At 34.8% G+C, this 21243-nt stretch overlaps 3 protein-coding genes across 3 annotated transcripts in view; 1 reads left to right on the top strand and 2 right to left on the bottom strand.

The window, feature by feature from the left end:
• Positions 1–225: 225 nt before the first annotated feature.
• On the top strand, positions 226–2838 carry LOC123681368 (inositol-pentakisphosphate 2-kinase). The gene is made up of 6 exons (XM_045619749.1): positions 226–701; positions 755–933; positions 988–1046; positions 1182–1349; positions 1402–1812; positions 2593–2838. The coding sequence occupies exons 1-6, from the start codon at positions 362–364 to the stop codon at positions 2753–2755; spliced, it is 1320 nt and encodes a 439-aa protein (XP_045475705.1). The 5' UTR covers positions 226–361; the 3' UTR covers positions 2756–2838.
• Positions 2839–3187: 349 nt separating this feature from the next.
• Positions 3188–6135, bottom strand: LOC123681367. The gene is made up of 7 exons (XM_045619748.1): positions 5893–6135; positions 5545–5643; positions 5275–5484; positions 4711–4928; positions 4435–4653; positions 3859–3989; positions 3188–3805 (listed from the first exon to the last, which is right to left on the bottom strand). The coding sequence occupies exons 1-7, from the start codon at positions 6058–6060 to the stop codon at positions 3369–3371; spliced, it is 1482 nt and encodes a 493-aa protein (XP_045475704.1). The 5' UTR covers positions 6061–6135; the 3' UTR covers positions 3188–3368.
• Positions 6136–8167: 2032 nt separating this feature from the next.
• The window catches only part of LOC123681120 (restin homolog), a 127928-nt gene continuing 114852 nt past the window's right edge, over positions 8168–21243 (bottom strand). The window contains exons 6-10 of the mRNA XM_045619335.1: positions 13822–13961; positions 12792–12957; positions 11368–11801; positions 10011–10195; positions 8168–9877 (exon numbers count right to left, since the gene is read on the bottom strand). Of these exons, the coding sequence (XP_045475291.1) occupies positions 8983–9877; positions 10011–10195; positions 11368–11801; positions 12792–12957; positions 13822–13961 (1820 nt within the window). The 3' untranslated portion in view covers positions 8168–8982. The remainder of the gene's footprint in view (positions 9878–10010; positions 10196–11367; positions 11802–12791; positions 12958–13821; positions 13962–21243) is intronic.

Raw genomic sequence — 21243 nt, 5'->3', positions numbered from 1 at the left:
ATAAAAAAGGCGAGATAGCATGCAGCATAACTGTCGACCAACTTTGCGCAACCGCACTCCAAATCTGAATCTTGAAACCCCCCGAAACAAAAACCTGGCTACTCCCGGGGGTATCCCGTATCGTATTTCCGTAATCTGGGACTTCCCCTAAATATAGAGGGTAGCGACCATCGAATAAATTTATCAGTCTCGACTTTTAACCATAGAACTTACCTTAACGTACATAACCTAAGAAAACCAGTTTCTTAATGATAACAAAAAAAAAACAACAAAAAACATGTAAGGGAAAATTACTAGAAGAAAGTCATTACGATAAATTTGTGTTCTCGCCATTTTCATAATCACTTGAAACTAATTCAGCATGAGTGAAAAAAAATATTTTAATATTCCTGATGATTGGGAATACAGGGGAGAAGGAAACTGCCATTTAGTATTAGGCCTTCCAAAAATGAAAACAGTGCTCCGCATCCGTAAAAAAGACAAACCCAAAAACATAATGCAATGGTTCTTATATTTAGTAGGAAATTATCTACCGTGGTGGAAAAAAGATGGAGAAGCTGCAGAGCGCAGAGATTTAAATTTATACTTGAGGGTAATGAGGCCTTTTTTCGGATTGAGTTTTACGGCAAACGCGTTATATGTAAGATTGTCTAAAAAACAGATGAAGAAGATTGAATCTCAATTGGATAATCTTCGGCCAGGTAATGTATAACTATATTGCAGCAATTCGATACTTTATTTTGCACATTTACAGATTTCAGGAAGTGTAAAGTCCTTGATATTGAAAGAGCCTGTTTGTTTGAAGATTTAACTTATATGACTCCTGAAGTTGCAGATATTTACTCAATTGAGATCAAACCTAAAAAAGCTTGGGCTCCAGCCACCGAAAGAGAATTTCCAGAATGTATATTTTGTATGAATCAGTATCTAAAAGTACATATTATACAATTTTAAAATTCTATCATATTCTTTGGTGATTTGTTTCAGCTTAAAAACGGAAAGATATCTAAAAGAAGCAAATATTGTCCTAAAGATCTTTTCTCAGGGTGAGTACATGATTTCTGCTATAATTAGGTTTAATTATTGTAGTTTTCATGTATAAAACAACTATCAAATCTTTCATACTGTAAGAATATGGGCACATCTGTATTCTAATTTTTTCTAATTCATTCTATTTTCAGAGATGAATATAAAATGAAGAAAGCTATATCAGCACTCATTGCTGATCCCCAAAATAATTTCAGAATTTTCAAAAATGGTCGAATAGTGTATGATGAAAATAAAACTGAGAATGAAGTGGATCCAATTCTTGAGGAACTTTTCGATGATCATGTAGAAAATAGAGAAGAGTGGGTAAAATAATGAACCTGTTAAATCATATTCTAATGTTGCCCTTTATAGGATGATTAATGAATTCGTTCATATGATTTACAAATGTCTAACAAAGCCAATGGCGACTAAAACAAAATGTACAGCTCAGGCTTTCTGCGTCTGGGATTTGGCACTACATGGTCGAGATTTACCAAAAGGATGTGTACTGGAAAAAATCCTATCTGCGCAAATGATAGATATGGAAGGGGCTTCATTTTATAACAATTTATTGAATGATAATTGCCCTGACTGGGATTATATAGAGAGATTAATGGAAAACCTAGATTTAACTGTTTGTGTTAAATGTTTTTTACGTGCATTGTCTTATAGTCGACGTATCACGAATGATTCTTATGGAGTGGCTGTATATATAATTTCTGCCATTGCTAGTGACTGCTCCGTTATGCTTACCATGAATAGGAAAACAAATCAAGAAAATATGTAAGTAACATACCATCTAATAGAATATCATTGAAAAAACCAGCCTTATAACATAAAAAATGCATTTTCACTCGAAACTTGAGCCTATCTGTATTTCTGATCCAACGCTTTCACCACTCGGCTACTGAGGAGTGGATATAAAGTTTCAATTGACAATGATCAACTAAATTTTTCATTGACAGAATTTTGGAGGTTATAAATGGTTTATCCCTTCTAATTTGTAAATAACTAATAGTTCTTAATGGCTCTGAAGGGCATTTGTTTCATAATTAAAATAATATAGTTTTTGAATGTTAGATGTCATGGAAAATATTCATGAACAATAAATTTAAAATTAAAATGACAACTGCCAACCGAAGTGGGCGTGGTTACCGAGCCTAACCAGAATGAAAGTATGGTTGCTCTAGTGACACCGAAGTTTGAGGAAATAGTTACCGGTTTTTGAGGAATTTGACATATACGGACCACCAACTTACTTACCATAGTAAACAAGGTGATTTACGGACCATACCCACTATTTGGAGTTTGCAGTGGAGTAGAAAAATTCATAACTCCTATACTGTTGGACATAATAAAGCCAAAATGACTGGGTATTTGTGAAAGAAACATAACTTATTTTTTCCGATATGCCTTCAAAGCAGGTTCCTTTTGAAAAAATATTCTTACCCCAAAGACTAACCCTATGTATATTATTTTCTAATTATGTGATACCACAAGTGTGGAAAAAACAATCTCAAAATTGGCAGAATGACAACAATTTATTGCAAATGTTATTTTTAGAGTCGAAGAAGCAGAAAATAATATTGTAACTACCAAGTATGGATCGTATCAGGTGAAGATAGGAGTGTTGGATCTCGGTCCAAAACCTGCATCTACCATAACAAAACATCACTTGCGAAATAAAGAATTATTAGCGTTAATGTTAGAAAATGGAAAGAAGTGATATATTTAATGTTGTGATATTTATAAACTATTCAATTTATATTTTGTTTTAAATTTCAGATTACAAATACTTTTATTGCTCTAGTTTCTTTTATTATTCTGTTTTTAAAATTTTTAAAAAACCATGATATGGTGACAATATGGCTTGTTTAAATTTCGTATTTATTTAATTACGGACCTATCAATTTGACAACAGATGGATAGAATCGATTTTGACCTAGAAACAATGGATTCAAGACCATTCCAACTCAAAATTTGTTGGCATTTAGGTAAAATGTTAGCACACTGTTCCGATGAAACAGCTGTACTAACTGACTATCAATTTACATAAAGCCACCCTAGAAAATTTTCTGGAGATTAGGTGAAAGTATTTTTTTTTTAATTGATTCCAAATTTTCAATGAAACATTGCTTGGTATAAGGAGGAATGAGCATGGTTTTATGTACAATTTAATCACAGAAATAAACTTGCAGAATCTTTGTATGAAAATTTATACATAATATGTTAGAAAACCCGATAAATCTTCTTAGATCCAAGGACCTTTCTGCAATACTGATAAATCAATTCAATAATGTTATTGAATGTTGTACTTAACTTCTTGGTTTTGTCCCATTTTATTTTGCATCATGTGTTCTTAGATGTTTCCAGAATTCTATTCGTGACTCACATACTTTTTCACATTGCTCACAAATTAATTCTTGGTTTATTACAAGTTCCGTATTGTTCTGTCTTCGATTTTCCGTTTTTATCTTAATTTTTATATTGTTTTCTGATTGACTTTTTGACTCACAAACACTTCTGTACTTTCCACATAATAATTTTGAATTATTTTCCGAATGTGTGTTGTTTGCCATTGAGTTTATCCCATTATTATTTTGAATGATACTTCTTCCTAACATATTTCTTTGTTGACATTCTGAAGTACCCCATCCTTTTAGCGAATTTACTTTAAAAGAACAAAATCTTTGGATGATCTTACATTCCCAATCCTTACTAATATAGAAGTGGGATGAATCAATTACATCTACTTTTATTGTGTATGTTCTTCCTCCTGTAAAATAAGAATTCTCAACATTTATTTTAGAACTTTTTTCATGTTAGTACCTGCTATAATTGTGAAAGCGTAATCTGAAGGTGGATTGCCAGATTCACCATGTTGATAAAGTTGGAAGTCGTTGTATGTTATGGGGTACACTTTTTCATCAGTTGCTGAATAAACAAATCCCATTTTGAAACTACAAATAAAGGATTGAATGAGAATGGGATTCCATGTTTTATTCGAAAAAATTCAAATTCGTTTCAGAAATTAATTTTGTGGCGACATCTAAAAAGATTATTAGGAATTAAAGGCCAGTTCAGTTTTCTTTACAGAGATGGCGAAATATACGCGATACAGCGTTCTATCAGTTACAGAAACTTCGCGCCATCTATTTGCATCTTACCGAACTTATATTCGTCGCTGCAAATTATAAACAGAACGCTATCTCTCGTTCGTCCTACCATCTCTGAATGGGAGGCGGAACTGATCTTTAGTTCCATGTTCTATTTTAAGATGTCACTATAGTTCCAGAAAGTTGAATTCATGAATTTCAAATGAAAAAATATATTAGATGCAAAAAGAGATATTCATAAGCAACTGGTCATTTTAGTGGAAAGTGGTTAACTCCAAATATCTTTTACCTCGAAAGAGTTAACGGAAAACAGTATTCCCCTACGGTGAACCTATCTCCACTTTCAGTTGAGAACATGTGTAAATTATATTTGTGCACATTTCTCCATTCTCCTTGTTGTCCAAAGCTTCGATTTTTAGAACTATACATGTCCAAATCGAATGTGTTTCCGTTTATTGCAGCATATCCTTCGATATTACCATGTTGTTCATATAGCGTTTGAGAATTCCTGAAAGGTTCATAAACTGATTCATAGCCCTCTCTCTATAAGTCGATATTTGTTTACCCTTTGAGCAACTGAAAAAACTCCTTGTTCCATTTTTCAAGAGCTATACATTTGGCCATTGTCAGTGGATCTATATCGGTTTCAAAATCGATTAAAGGTAGGTTGGATGTGTATTTCACGTCCAGATCAACATTGAAAATAATTGAGGGGTCCTTGGACTTCTTCATTTTTCCTTGGTATTTTATCCTCCATGTCTTCATGGGTTCCAAACATTGTACCTTCGAAATTAGAAACTTTGTCAGAATTTGAACATATATGGATCTACTTCTCATTTTATTGTTTCACTCAAGGAAGAGCCAATAATTGATCATTAGGTCTAAAAAACCCTAATTCTATTTTGCGAAAACAAAAAAGTTTATCTAGAAAACTTGTGTGTGAGCGGTAGCGTAAATTTGAAAGCGGTTGAGAGGTGGCAAGTTTCTGACTAAAGACTGAGAAATTCTCAACAGACCACCCTGATTTTTCACATTTTTGAAAAAAATTTCTACCTTTCTTTGGCCTTTTCATTTTCATTGCATTGAATAAAAAAAGAATATTGTCGTATAAACGAGAATTTCAACATACAGAAAGACCATCAACTTCAAATCCTGTGTTACTCTCAGTTTGATATGAAGTGGTATCTGGCAATTGTAAACCTTCCAGAAGACCAATATTCTCGTTGTTGATTTTCAAAAATATGTAGCTATCAACAAGTTTATTGATTCTTCTAGTTACAGCTACTATTATGTGGTCACCGTTTTCGCTACTACCTTTGAAATATACAGCATTTGTTGCCTAAAAAATTATGCAGATGTAGTTTGTACATTAAATATTGGTATATCAATATTCTTCTACCTGTTTGTGTGAGGATAGATTCTGATTCGTTTCTAATTCTTTATGGTACTTTTGAAGATCGTCCTTATCCTTGAGAGCTCTTATTATCTTGTTCACTAGCTGAAAGTGGCTTTAGTTTAATCATTCAATAATTGACTTTTTTCGGAATGTTTCTATTAGAAGTGTTATATCCTAATTTTGAATAAACGCATAGTAACAGTACTAAACACATTAATCTGAAACACTACACTTATTGAACCACTTTATTCAAGGACAATCAAAATTGGTTATGAATTTATCAACGAAGGATTCGAAAATTATTTCATTAAAACACTTTGCCTTGAAACACGTGAAAATTGAAACACTCACCTGTTTAACATATAGAAGAATGAACATGATAGTTACTTTTATCCAGTAATAACTATTGGGTCTTTGATAAACGTTGAAAATAGGTTCAGGTTTATAATTTACTATTTTAACCATTGCTATACAAAACAACGGAATACTCAAGAGAGCTAATTCAGAAAGTCCTAACATTTTTTGAGAGACGCGTGCAAACGTATTGCTCAAAACAAATCAGACAAGCCGGTTTGTGTCCTCAGAAATGCAACTGATGCAAAATATATTTTGAACATTTAACTATTTAATCTTATCTATTTCTAATTAATTGATAGATGAAGTGGCTTGGATTTTGATATTTGCAGGTGTATTTTGAGGTGAAAATAAGTGGGTGTTTTTGTTCAGGGTGTCCAATAGTTGGACTGATAGACTTTTACTGAATATTAATGAAGTCTGTGAGAGAATTGTTTATTTTGGTTGCAGAAGCAATTCCAAGCCCAATTCATGCGATTTTGCCATTGTTTTCATTGATTTGTGACACAGCGCATTGTCTTGATGAAACAGCACCTTTTTTTCTTCAAATGGGGCCGTTTTTTAACGATTTCATCCTTTAAATGATCCAATAACTAATAATCGCTGTTGATGGTCTGGCATTTTTGGAGGTAATCAATGAATATATTACCTTGCGTATCCCAGAATACTGATGCCATAACCTTGCCAGCTGACTGTTGTGTTTTTCCTCGCTTTGGATTCGGTTCATCGTGTGTAGTCCACTCAGCTGACTGTCGATTGGAATCCGGAGTGAAATGATGGAGCCATGTTTCATCCATTGTCACATATCGACGCAAAAATTCAGGTTTATTGCACTTAAACAGCTTCAAACACTAATCAGTATCATTAACACGTTGTTGCTTTTGATCGAATGTGAGCTTGCGCGGCACCCATCTTGCACACAGCTTTCTCATGTACAAATATTCGTGAATGATATGATGTACACGTTCAGATATATCTTTACATTGTCTGCTATCTCAATCAACTTCGCTTTACGTTCATTCAAAATTATATTGTGAACTTCTTATATTTTTTTCGTCGGTGACAGCCCCTTTTGGGCGTCCACTGCATTCGCCGTCTTCGGTGCTCATTTCACCACGTTTAAACTTAGCATACCAATCCATGATGGTTGATTTTCCTGGTGCAGACCCCGGAAATTCTTCATCAAGCTAAGATTTTGCTTCAACTGTATGTTTTCCCTTCAAAAAGCAATATTTTATCAGCGCACGAAATTCTTTTTTTAAATTTTTTTTCAAATAACAAAAGTAGCTACACTCACAACGCAATATCTCACAAACTAATGATCGGACTGCTGTCAAATTTTGACACGTATCGTTTGAAGGTTGGTACTTACCAAAAATCATATGGATTTAATACTGGCACCGCCATCTGTGCATCAGACCGGGGACTTTTCAATTGGCTTAATAATATATCAGCATGTTAATTAAGTCACCTCCAAGGATTGGTCTAATTGCTTTTTTGAATATTTTGGGATAGCTCAAGAATAAAGTACTCTAATGCTATGTATACATCAAAATGAAATGAATTAAATATCTTTCCCTCTTCAATATAATGTTTTTTGTTTTAATGTGTTTTTTCACTTATTCAATATCCTTTACGAGTCTATTGAATGGAATTCTGAGGATAACATAATCGGTATAAAATATTTTCTCATTTTCGAGACGTATTATTGAAAATTGTTTTTAGAACGAAAATGTCCAATTTTGTAATTTTTTCATTTTGAAATCATCATTCGTCTATCCTTGATACACCTCTGGATGAACCTACTACATCAGAAATCCTACACAGCTCTATCTTCTCAAAATATTGGAACCTTGGTCCGACCAATGAAAAATGAGAATTATCTCTAGAGCAAAATTGTTTCGACGTAATTGTGACATAAGCTGGTAGTGCTGCCCATAACATATTCATATTGCACAGTGCACTTGTCTCGTTTGGTTTGACAGTGGCGTACGCTTCGGTTTGTTAGTGAACTTTGTAATTCGATTGATAGAATGGATTTGATTTCAAAATATCATCTCATCATTCAAGAAAAATGAAACTGAAAAGCGTTTAATAAACGCAGTTAACTATTATATTTACTTAATGCCAGATTTCATGTTGTACAATGTACACAATGAGATTTTCGTTGAATTTGCTAGTTACAAGAAATCTATTAAAATTTTCAAATTTTCAATAAAAAATTTAATAGGTCACGAGTCGCTACTAGAGTATAGGTTTGAACATCAACATATTCAAATGATAGTAACTTTATTATACAATGCAATAAGATCTCTCCTGAAAACCTTCGATAATAATATACAATAAATACCAAATATGCAAATCTATTGGTCCTAACAATCGAAAAAGTACATACATCTCCTCTCAGACAATAATAAATAAGTTTCTGATTCCATATACATCGACCAATTGTAAAAAAACAACCTCACCTTAAATCAACAGCACTAAACAAATAATGGCTTTGGATAACATCATTTTTTACAAAAATACTCGTTGAAACCAGTATTCGCAATAATCTCCGGTAAAATTTAAGTAAACCTTCGAATCGAGTACAAAAAGAGGAAAACAGATTAGAAAAAATTTACCGTCAAATCTTCTTGGTTCCTTAATTTCGTACTCTCTACCTCTCAACCTTAACATCCAATTAACATAATTGGAATCTTAATCTCCACCTTCACTCATGCAACATATCAGTCCTCGTATATTCAAAAATGTTTTAATATATAAAAAATAAAAATTTATACAAGTCATAAACATAATACAAAAACTATACAGTCACGATAAAATTCACATGAACGCACTAAGATGGAATTCTCAGCTTATAACAGCATCCGCTTTTAATTGCGTGGATAAAAATCTAAAATTCGAAGTGTTGCAAAATTCACGACCTGGGTATCAAACGACGGTCCTTTGGAGGATTACGCTACGGGGAAGGTGCCACACTAGTACTCGTCGATTCCGAACTACTAGCAGCTAAAGCGGAGAAACGACCTCTTCTAACCCTTGGAACGTCACAACTCTTCGGATAACGTTTCAGAACAGCTCGTCTCATAAGGGACCGCTCGAGGAGCTGGTGCACTCGTCTTCGGAGTTGCTCTCCGAGACCAGAGCCTCCCCAGCTAGGTGCTTGGGTCGGGGAAGGGGCTGCACCCCAGTCTTATCCCCCAGTTCGGAAGGCAACGCCGGCAACGTCAGGTCTATCACGTGGTCGTCCAGGAAGTCCAGGTCCACCACGTCGGGCTTCCTGGTTTCGTGCGTCCTGTCGATGTTCTGGTTGGTGGAGTGGTAAGGCGACGGTGAACTGCTGTTGTCCGAGTAGTTGAAGTCGGAGAACTCGTCGCAATTTCTCGAAGACACCGACCTGGACCTGTTCTGGTACTCCACGTTCGAGGATATCAACGAGCTTGCAGAGGAGCTCTGGCTCAACGGGCTACCCTTGCTCCTCTGCTTCTTCCCGTTTGTGGTCTTGCTTGCCACCTTCTGGTTAGTGGAGTTCCTGAAGCTCCTGCGTACCAACCGACTGGCCACGACTTCTGGGCTCTCGTTCAGATCCAACACGTAAGAAACAGAGTCCGATTTTTCTACTACGCCCTTCACTCGAGGAGACAAGGGAGGGGATTCGTCCTCGTCCAAGGACGTCTTGGGCTTCTTTGGGGTCCTGCTTCCAACCTCCACTCCAGTGCTGCTCCTTCCTATCGGATAGAAGTTCCTGAAGGAGAGGTTTAGGCTGGTGTTGGAGTTGTAGCGATCGCTGTTGAAGCTCGAAGATAAGTACTGGTCGATCTTGCTCTCGTGGTTTGTCTGCTCCAGGATCTTGGTCACCACCTCCTTGTTCTGTTCCAGTTTGTACTGGAGCTCCTCGTTGCGGAGGGAGATGCTCCTCTTCTGCTTGGCCTCTTCCTGGAGCAGCATCTCTAGCCGCTTGTTCTCCGCCTGGAGTGTCCTGAAAAGATGTGAGGAGTGAGATTAAAAAATGAAACAAGCCAGCTGGGTTTTCCATAAAACGACGTCGGGGATAAGATATGACAATTTTAAATATACAATATTGCAATTGAAAATGGAAAGAAGGATCTTACATCTCTAGTTCCTTTTGCCTGTCAAGTTGCACCAATAAACTCTCATTGTTATTCTTCAACTTTATAGCTTCTTCTTGAATCTTTTCCAAATCTGTTACCTTCTGTTGGGCCTCCAGTAGCGATTTCCTCAGGTCCGATACCTCACCTAGCTTGATACCCAACACAAATCTTAATGACTCCGCCTCCTGTGGGAAAAAAGTTAAAATTCATAAATAATATCACAATAATTGAGGAGCACATCCTTTGTCTCTCTATTTCGTTTATAGTATTTTATATTTTAGGTGTTCAAAAATGATAGTTCTTGAATTCATAATGGACTAGTTTAGTGATGTTGATAATACTCTATTTGACACGATAGAATTAAAATATAGAGCAAAACTGATAAATCAGTGAAAAATTTTTGAAAATTCATCAATAAATGACTGAGAAATAGATTATGTAAATTTCCGTATTTTAGCGCGAAACTTCTTTGGTCTGTGACGTCACGGCACTTGCCTGTGATCGCTACACCATAAATTACGTTTAAATACTTAGCCGCGCCAAGGCTCTCGCGCCGTTTGTGGTTGTACAGTGTAGTTTTAACTCGAGTTTTGTTTTTATGTCACCATAATGGAAGAAGCTTCGTGAAAGGACAAAGTTACAATTTGCCTAAAATAGATATATTCGCAATGATGGAGTTTTTTTCTTCAAATCCATCTTATGTCAGTGCTGAAATAAAAGGAGTTAAACTTTCCAAGTAAGTATCTACTTTTGAGTTTGCTTCATCATGGTTCAACTTATAACGATGATTTATTTAAAAAACGTTTCATAAACAGTTTGTAGTTGAGTACTGGTTGTTGAAGTCTATCAATGGGAAAACATATTTATGTGAGGAGTAAAAAGTAAAAAGAGAAAAAAGTAATTTATATATATGTATATAGTAAGTTATTTCAGCCATCGTGTAACGAACAAAACACGACACGAACGGCACAAGTGATTGTACACCAATGAATTCGTAAGCACTCTGCGAATACCAGTCGTCTAGTGTGTGACGTCACGCCACTTACACGTACTATGAAATTATTCTTCCAAGCGCAACTTCAAAGTCACATAACTTTTTCATTTCTAGAGATATTTCAATGATTCTTCCACATTTTTGTTCCATTTTACTTAAATTTTTAGAATTAATCCTTAACAAAAAAATGAAAACTAGTCCATTGCAGCTCACCAAATTCATTTTGGAACATTCTGAATAATTTTGGTTTGGTGTCTGTCTGTGTGTCTGTAAATACTTGTAACATAGACACATCGTCAAAAGTCTTGCTGAGATTAATTCAAGAATTCATAGACGACTATGTCAACCTTCGATGGCACCTACCTGTACACCGCAATCCTTGCCTTCACCATAGCTGAGCAACCTCTTATTCTCCTCGGCAAGCCTGACTCTCTCTTCTTCCAACTTGTTAACGTCCTGCCTGCAAGCAGCCAACTCCTGTTTGAACTTGTGATTCTCCCTGGACATCTGGTTGATCTGGTCTCTCAGCGACTTCTCCTTGACCTCGTAGTCTTCCTTGAGCCTCAAACTCTCCCTTTTGGCGCTCCGTATCTCTTCATTCTTCTCGTCTATGTCCTCCCTGATGGCCTCATTCTCCTCCCTCAGGATGTCCAGGGATTCAGCGTGGCTCTTCTGCAGTTTCTCGTACTCCTTCTTGATGGCGTGCAGTTTTTCTTCGTAGTACCTCCTGAGGTCTGCTTTTGAGCGCTCATATTGGTTGGTCAGTTTCTCTTCGGATTCGCTGTTCTGGTTTGCGACTGGAAGGAAGGATAATGTCAATATTTAGAAAAAATAGGGATTCATCAAGCCAAGTAGCTTGACATTTTAACCAATTACTTGACTTGAAAATCAAGCTCGTGAAAAATTACATACTTGAACTACATGATTTTAGATATTTATTGCTTGACTTGATATCAAGCTACTTGATATTACTTGAGCTTGATATTCACGCGTCGCACGGCATATATTTCTGCAATCTCGTGTGCGCTTAGACTAAATAAGGGAATTCCTCTAGCGCCGAGAGACTGAAGCATTCGCCAGTGTAACTTTATTAGTGGTTTTCTCATATTTCTTTGAAATCTATTGGTAGATTTAGGTAGTTTCGGAAATATCTTTCCAAACTTGGCCAAAATGGCCAAGGCTTTTTTACCAACGCCAGCATCTTCAGCTCCTGTTGAAAGACAATTTTCCAGAGCTGCTCTTACAATTACAAAAACCCGCAATAGGTTAGGCGACAAATCTATAAGTTGCCTCATGTGTCTAAGATCCTGGATGGAAAATTATGAAATCAAACAAAGCCTGGAGGTTTCCCAATATTAAGAAACTTTATTTCCTTATTATTTTTCATTTTGTTTTGATTTACAGTGATTTAATTATTTATGTTTCTATTTCAACAAAGTTGATATTTTCGGTTCTTTTATACGATAAGTTTAATAAATAAAAGTGTTTTTTGCAAGTTTCCATCTCATTTCATCATTTTTTATTGATGTGACAATACACAAAAAACTGCTAAAGCTTGATATGATTCAAGTACTTGATAAATAAATATTTGTCTTGACTCGACATTGAAAAACTACTACTTGATTTAAGCTTGACTTGGAATCAAGTTAAGCTCAAGCCAAGTAGCTTGAAAATCAAGCCAAGCTAGGAGCTATAGCAGGCAATATGGTTGGTAATGGTGAAAATGGTGTCGAATTCAAGGATCTACCCATGGCACACCCTGTATCAATTCCAAAACATCTACTCACTTTGGGACAATTGGATCTGATGAGCATTCACCAAGTCTGCTATATCTTCCTGCCATCTGTTCTTCTCTTCTTCTAACAAAGTGGCACTCTTTTGCTTCTCTTGTGCTAGATGCTCTTCAATCCGTTTGATTTTAGCCCTTAAATTTGGAACTTCGAAGGCTTCTACCTGCATAAATTAGTTTGTTTTTTTTAGTTTAATCGCTCTAGTTGAGAGTGTTTCTTTAGTTGTAACGGGTGGGCAAATTTCGATATTTTAGCACTACAACTTTCAAACCAGAGGAAACAGACAAAATCTGATACCCCATTCTCGTTCTCTTTTTCTGATAAACTTACAAGAGTAGGATTCATTTTTGGCCAACTTTTCTTGTTTTCGAGTTATAAGCGAAAATTGGAAAAATTCGAAAAACATTATGAAATATATCTGAATTCGAATTTTGTAGAAATAAAGAAGAAGCATAGAAATAATCAGATTGACGAAAGGACACTGCTCTTGTTATAGGAAGCTCTATTTTTCTGTGCTCATCAACAGTTGAAACCATAGAAATATTGAGGCTCTTAATAAAAAAGGTTTTTGACCTTTTTCTATTATTTATATTGATACAAACCATACGTTGTTATATATTTTTAAAATCAGGAAAAATTAAGCTTTCAAAAAATGGCACAGAAATCAAGTGTTCCCATTTGAAAAAACATAACTTTGGGTCATAGCTTCGTATTAAAAAGACTAGCACGCCACTGGATTTTACGTAAAAAAGTAACTATATGATGTTTTAATTTCAGAGCTCTATCATCAGTATTAGCGGACATATAGATGTTTATCAATATCGCCAATTTTCAAATTTTCGCTTATAACTCGAAAACAAAAGAAGGTGACCAAAAATGAATACTACACTTGTTAGTTTCTCAGAAAGAGAGAACGAGAATGCGGTACCAGATTCTTTCTATTTCCTCTGGCTTAAAAGTTGTAGTGCTAAAACATCGAAATTTGCCCACCCAGTACTCTTCTAAGATTTATGATGGGTTCACTTACGTTAAAAACTAAATGCTGTACTAAAATAGCTAAGGCTTCTACTGTCTTTGGAGCTGGTTTAGTTGCGACAGTTCTCGATAACGTCGGTGATCTTATCACAGGAGATGTTCTACCTCCCTTAACAGAATTCCTTCCATTTTCTGGAAAAAAATTGTTTTCATCAGTTCATAGTTCATTTTAATATTCTCAGATTACCTAAATTAAGAATAAAACTATCAGAGAGCTCTATTAGTTCTCTTTTATTGTTTTCGTATATCCCTAAGTTCTTTGATGGGATTAGTTTCCTTCCGAGTAATTCAAAATACTCGAAGAGATTCATGTCAGTTGAATGTCAAGTTATTGTTTCAAGTTTCACAGAATTTTATGAATGATGCAAAAAGAAGAATGCAGAGATCATAGATTCTCTTACATATTTTATCATTTTCTTGCTTCATTTTTTTTGTAGTTTTCCATAATCGTAATTTTGCATATAATACACTTTTTTACAAATTGAAGATAAAGATTTGTAAAATAATTTGAGAATAAATTAATTAAAAGAATATTTTGCGATATCTATAGTGATTAGTTGGTGAAAAATACTTCAATGTATTAATTTTCATCTTTCAAGAGTCATATGTTTGAATTACATATTGAGAATTTTTAAATCCCATTAGGATTCATAATTGGTTTCAAACGGATTTGTACCTAACACCTTCTTTAATGAGCCTGATGATCACGCATTTCCGTTTGAGTAAATTACTTAATTTACAGTTATTTCTGTTTAATTTTTCCATGTGTTCTCTTTTAAATTGCATATGGAATATTTCTACATCATTAGACACTCCAAACACAAAATTCGAGTTCCTCAATTTCAACTTTCAACATTCAGAAGAGACTTGGACGCTAGATTCATTTATTTATTTTGTTTGACAACAAAATTCAAGGGCTTCCAAATAAACCATTACACAAAAAAAAAATTAATAGCTTGAAAGTGTTTCATGACAAAATACAATTTAGAACCCCCTGAAGACTGATATAGCTGGACAGACCCCAAATAGTAATAAGTCATAGACGATCACCCCTTAGCGAAAATTGGTCTATCTGCTCTTGAAATTCAATCAGAATAATTAAAATTTCAATCCTCGAAAGACCTTAATGTATAAAAGAGCGGTCATCCATCCAGATACTGACCCCATCTATTGCTGATTAGCTCAATTTATTAATTGCATATACGCCTCACATGAACACCCAAAATTTCAGAGGAAATTCGATTGCATAAAACAGCGGTCATCCATCCAGATACTGGCCCAAACCACTGCTGCTTAGCTCATTTTATTAATTGCGTATACATCTAAAATTTCAGCGGAAATTTGGCTGATTCATTTGTATAATAGAGCGATCACCCATTCAGATACTCAACCCATTCACTGCTGTTTGGTTCATTTAATTCACCCAGTATTAATTAATGAAATATTATTTCTCTAATTCTGTGGTTATTCCGTTCATTCTTCCACATCTTGTAGAACAAAATCGTGCGAGAATATATCAGAAACGCACAGTTTTCATGGTTATATTTTATTATTATATGTTGGTACTCCGAACTTTCCGCCACGGCTTTATCTGTCAATTCATCAATTTGCCTTAAAGAAATTAGTTCTACCAACCAACATTTTTCAATGCAAAAATCACTATATGATATTTATGGAAATATTTCATTAATTTCAATAAAAATGCAATGAATTGGAGAAAATAATGTATAATACTTGTACAGAAGGCTCATTCTACCACTCGTTCATTCAAAAAATTTGAACTCGTGGAAGAATATCAATGCCTTCTGCACTTGTATTATAAATAACTATTCTCTAATTCTGTGGTTATCCCGTTCATTCTTCCACATCTTGTAGAACAAAATCGTGCGAGAATATATCAGAAACGCACAGTTTTCATGGTTATATTTTATTATTCTATGTTGGTTCTCCGAACTTTCCGCCACGGCTTTATCTGTCAATTCATCAATTTGCCTTAAAGAAATCAGTTCTGCCAACCAACATTTTTCAATGCAAAAATCACTAAATTATATTTATGGAAATATTTCATTAATTTCAATGAAAATGCAATGAATTAGAGAAAATAATGTATAATACTCGTACAGAAGGCTCATTCTACCACTCGTTCATTCCAAAACTCGCCACTTCGTGGCTCGTTTTTGAATTTTGAACTCGTGGAAGAATATCAATGCCTTCTGCACTTGTATTATAAATAACTATTCTCTAATTCTGTGGTTATTCCGTTCATTCTTCCACATCTTGTAGAACAAAATCGTGTGAGAATATATCAGAAACGCACAGTTTTCATGGTTATATTTTATTATTCTATGTTGGTACTCCGAACTTTCCGCCACGGCTCTATCTGTCAATTCATCAATTTGCCTTAAAGAAATCAGAAATCAGTTCTGCCAACCAACATTTTTCAATGCAAAAATCACTAAAATATATTTATGGGAATATTTCATTAATTTCAATGAAAATGCAATGAATTAGAGAAAATAATGTATAATACTCGTACAGAAGGCTCATTCTACCACTCGTTCATTCCAAAACTCGCCACTTCGTGGCTCGTTTTTGGATTTTGAACTCGTGGAAGAATATCAATGCCTTCTGCACTTGTATTATAAATAACTATTCTAATTGACCCGACAAATTTTAAATGGAACTGAAATATTTTCAATTTAAAGGAGTTTCATTTGAATGGAAACCTATTTTTATACGTATATCACAATCTTATTTTCCTTACGTGATTTTTTTCAATTAATGGGGCTTTATGTGAATGAAAACCTATTTTTGTACCTCAAAATGCTATTTTCCTCAAAAATCTTCATTTGTTATGCTAACTACTAATTATAGGACTTTTAACTTATTGCTCCTGTTATGATTGCTTTCGTCAATAAATTCATCTTCCTCATTTCATTTCAGGATGTTTACCATCACATTAGAGTGTCTATTAGAGGACGGCCGTCAAAAATATTACATCCGTCGATATTAGCAATTTAGAGCGATATTTGCACCCGAGAGTCAAACTCTAATTTATTAATGGAAACCAGTTGAAATTCCATTAGACTAATTATATGCTTAACAGGTCTTACGTCTATGAGTGAATTATATCATGAGCTGAATATTTTACGATGTGGTATTGGCAGCATCCAGTTGGATAGTATACATCGAATTGGTTCGATTCATAGAGTAATAAACATAGATAGAGGGAGTATACGCAATTTTTACATGTCGCTAACATGGTTAGATTACGTTGTCGGATTTTGATATATTTTTAAATCCACAATTTTACTATATCGTTATGAACGTATATTATTTTGAATGAAATATATTAATTTGAGTGATTTCCGATTAAAAATGCAAATTTGAATATTTGGAATCCGATATTTTTCCAATTTTCGAATTTATAATATGCAGAATATTTATTATTTTCTGTATCTACCTGCTGAAATCCAAGGTTTGGCAACTTTTGCTCACCGGTTGTTTCACGTCGTTTGGCGCGCTTGAAGATTGTTTCCTGAATTTCTGATATATTTTAGGTATTCATCTCAATATATTTTGAGTTAATATGAAACGTAGATTCACTATGGGACATAAGAAGTGCGTTTTTTGTTGAGAAATTCGCTAATTGATTGAAATATCGTATCAATGGTATGTTTTCATTTCCGCGCGCTTCATGTCAAATTTGATAGTTCATGTTGGGGACAAAATTTGCTTACTGAAAATGGAATATGCTCTCTCTATCTATGTTTAATACTCGGAGGTTCGACTAAAACGTGTTTTTTCATATTTTTCTAATAGACCCAACACATGTTAATCCACTAGAAATTCGGATTTCGTTCTCTGAAAACTAATTTAATTCAAATGGGCATTTCTCATCACATTTTCATACAAATGTATGTATAAATCCCTAATATTTAAGATTTTCATCACTGAAATGATGCGCCAAGTATTCCTCTGATTCCAAAATTGGTAAAAAAAAATTGAGAAGACCGGTTCAATACTGCTACACGGCATTTTGCAAAGATCTAAAGCAGCACCCCTAAAAAATCAATTGTGCAAGAATTCAAACCTCAGGGGCAAATTAAACTCAAGGAGAGATAATATTCGTTGAAATAAATTCCCAAATGTGTATTTTCATAAACAATAAATATTTTTTCGACAAACGGCTATGAATTCTCTGTTCAGAATTTCCTCTATAACAGTTTAATTTTTTTAATTCCATTTTTTAATACTTATTCAAAAATTCAATAAATTCCATTTAACTATGGGTACAATCATTCATGATACAATTTCTGCGTTGTAAAATTGTCGTTAAGATATGCTGCTGTAGCATGCACTTCCTCCACAAAAGTTAATGAATGAGAAGCGACAAATTGGGTGATAAGTGGGACAATTTTTTTTTCTTGTAACAATAAACACAAACATGACGTTATTATTAGTATACGTTGGACACAAATGAAAATGTGAACTTGGCTTGTATACGGTTCTTAAAATAGTTTACTGCATTTGACGGCTTGGTTACATAAGATAGAGTAGGTCGAAAATGTTATTTTGGATTCACGAAATAAATCTAGATTTGACGAAAAAAATTAGGAAAGCACTGATGCGAAGTCTGAAACTTTCGTACGTTTGTTAAAGTTGATATTCATGTAATTTTTCAAGAAACTTCGTAATTATCTTCAAACCTTCTTCTTATTTTTTAATCAAATAAAAGGTATTTTTTTTAGAGCTATAGAACTTTAAATTGCAATAAAACAACGATGGATTATTCGATTGACATCAATTTTATTTATCCGGAAGATAATCTTGTGGCATTACATTTTAAATATGATTTCTGGCATATGACCGCCACGGCTGCCTCGGATGTAGTCCAATGTGGACGTCCAATTTTCGATGACTTTTTCCAACATTTGTGGCCGTATATCTGCAATAACACGGCGAATGTTGTCTTCCAAATGGTCAAGGATTTGTGGCTTATTCGCATAGAGTAGACCAATGACCTAACATAGCCCCACAGAAAGTGGTCTAGCGGTGTTAAATCACAAGATCTTGGAGGCCAATTCACAGATCCAAAACGTGAAATCAGGCGGTCACCAAACGTGTCTTTCAATAAATCGATTGTGGCACGAGCTGTGTGACATGTTGCGCCGTCTTGTTGGAACCTCAGATCCTGGACATCATGGTTGTTCAATTCAGGAATGAAAAAGTTAGTAATCATGGCTCTATACCGATCATCATTGACTGTAACGTTCTGGTCATCATCGGTTTTGAAGAAGTACGGACCAATGATTCCACCAGCCAATAAAGCGCACCAAACAGTCAGTTTTTCTGGATGTAACGGTGTTTCGACATACACTTGAGGATTAGCTTCACTCAAAATGCGGCAGTTTTGTTTGTTGACGTAGCCATTCAACCAGAAGTGCGCTTCATCGCTAAACTAAATAAAATGGACGTAGTGCGCGATACGTATTCCGCACAGAACCATTATTTTCGAAATAAAATTGCACTATTTGCAATGGTTGTTCAGGAGTTGAGTCTATTCATGATGAATTGCCAAACCAAACTGAGAATAAATCACTTGACAGCTGTTAAATCGGTCGCCATCTTGAACAGTAATGCCAACTTAAAGTTATATACCTCGAAAAAAAACACCCGTTACATACAGCCTCAAATGCTCGAACATGATGCAGCAATCGTAGCCTGGCAGCCACTTGGCTGATATCGTTTTTCATCGTTAATGACTCTTCACAATGAAATAAACATCAATTGATTTTTCTTAAAATTTACTTTTTCAACATCAAAATAGAAAGTCTTGTTGGATAACACATTCAATCAACTAGTGAGATTTCATCTCCGTTTTTGGCATTGGATACCTACAATATCAAGACCTATCGTCGCCAATACTGTACAGCAACAATTTAAAAGTAACAGAATTACTTCAAAGAAACTAAACTTCAATCTGACATCTCTGCATCAAATTTTTACTATCATCTACCGCTGCATCTAACACTGAAATTACAGGATATCCCTATCTAATCTTCCTTTAGAACTCCAACCGTGAGAATATCATAAAATTCGCACGAACTACAATAACTTCTTCATCTAGTCTAGAGGCTCACAGAGCACCACCATCATCATATCTTAAGCATATAGCTTCCAATTTCACGACCTGCATCAAACAGTCTCTATTCCCAAGGTACTTAATGACTATTCAAGGACTGAACCTTTCGGTTCTTGCAGTTAATATCTCGGTCGTATTCACAAACACGGACAATTCTCATGCTTCTTTGCCTTTCTCCCAGCGATCTTCACCTTCACAAGGATCGAGAACGGTGCCACGTTCACGTGACATCAGAAATCGTGTTAAAAGAATAATGTGTATAGGACGTATAGGTGATAGGGTATTATTAAACAAAAGGATGTAAATTATATAAGACACGATTTGAATTGAGATTGCGATCTAGAGGTGATAATAAATTCAGATTGGACGTGTCTTGATATATTAGTGGATTTTTCTTATTGGGCGCGGCGGTGTTGTCTATTTTTTTGTTTTGGTGTAACAATAAGATGTGTTGAATTTTCCGAGTGAGCCACAGAATTTTAATGAATTTTAAAATAAAAAAAGTAGAGTAAAAAATGCTAAGAATGTGGCCCAGATGGAGGGGGAAAAATTAGATAACCATGGTAGAATGATACGAGAGAATGTTTGCTGGTTGAAGAACATCATGGTAGATTTTAGTATTCCCGCTAATATTTTAGAGGAAGCAAATAGTGTATGTTTAGATTTGCTTCCTGAAAAGTCCAAGATTTTATACGTGAAAGAATATTCACTGTTTTGCGATTGGAGAAAGAAGGAACATGTTCAAGATGTTGAAAAAGCTATTTTACTAACAGATTCTTGACTGGTTGTCACCACGTTTAAGGGAATGATCTTAGACCCACGAATTTGCAATCATATGGTGTCTATTCAAATCAAAAAAGTATTGTCTCTACATTTACTAAAAAAATCATATTTAAGGAAATATCCTTCTGACCTGGCTCATGTAGGCCACCCTATATACCGTTATGTAATGAAATCTCTAAATTTCCCGAGTAACCTCTCACATAATTCATTTTCTATACCCGCAAAAAAAATATCAGAAAACTCCGAATAGCTTCCGAAAAGAACTGAAGAAAATTGAAGTTGACGGTTTTTCCCATTGACTTGTCACCTATTTTCATATCCGACAGGAAACCGTTTCCGTTTTCCCATGGTTTCCGGTTCAGATTCCTTGTCAAATATTTATAACATCAAGGGACATCTTCAGGCAGTTCTATGAAAAGATTCGTAAATGCCGGTTGGCCTATTTTAAGTTATTGTTTCTCAGAAATCCGCTTTGATCGAGAGCAT

The sequence above is a fragment of the Harmonia axyridis genome, chromosome 5, assembly GCF_914767665.1.
Source record: "Harmonia axyridis chromosome 5, icHarAxyr1.1, whole genome shotgun sequence".
NCBI classification, from domain to species: domain Eukaryota; kingdom Metazoa; phylum Arthropoda; class Insecta; order Coleoptera; family Coccinellidae; genus Harmonia; species Harmonia axyridis.
Note: the sequence above shows the minus strand (reverse complement) of the source record. Positions and strands in the feature narration are given on the sequence as shown.

Excerpts from the sequence above, each read along its gene's own strand:
- LOC123681367 (XM_045619748.1), bottom strand. The coding sequence starts at position 6,060 with ATGTTAGGACTTTCTGAATTAGCTCTCTTGAGTATTCCGTTGTTTTGT. Across the intron at positions 5,485-5,544 it reads ATCTATCCTCACACAAACAG|GCAACAAATGCTGTATATTT; the intron begins GTAGAAGAATAT and ends ATAATTTTTTAG. Across the intron at positions 4,654-4,710 it reads TTTTTTCAGTTGCTCAAAGG|GAATTCTCAAACGCTATATG; the intron begins GTAAACAAATAT and ends TGAACCTTTCAG.
- LOC123681368 (XM_045619749.1), top strand. The coding sequence starts at position 362 with ATGAGTGAAAAAAAATATTTTAATATTCCTGATGATTGGGAATACAGG. Across the intron at positions 1,047-1,181 it reads CCTAAAGATCTTTTCTCAGG|AGATGAATATAAAATGAAGA; the intron begins GTGAGTACATGA and ends TTCTATTTTCAG. Across the intron at positions 1,350-1,401 it reads CATGTAGAAAATAGAGAAGA|GATGATTAATGAATTCGTTC; the intron begins GTGGGTAAAATA and ends TGCCCTTTATAG.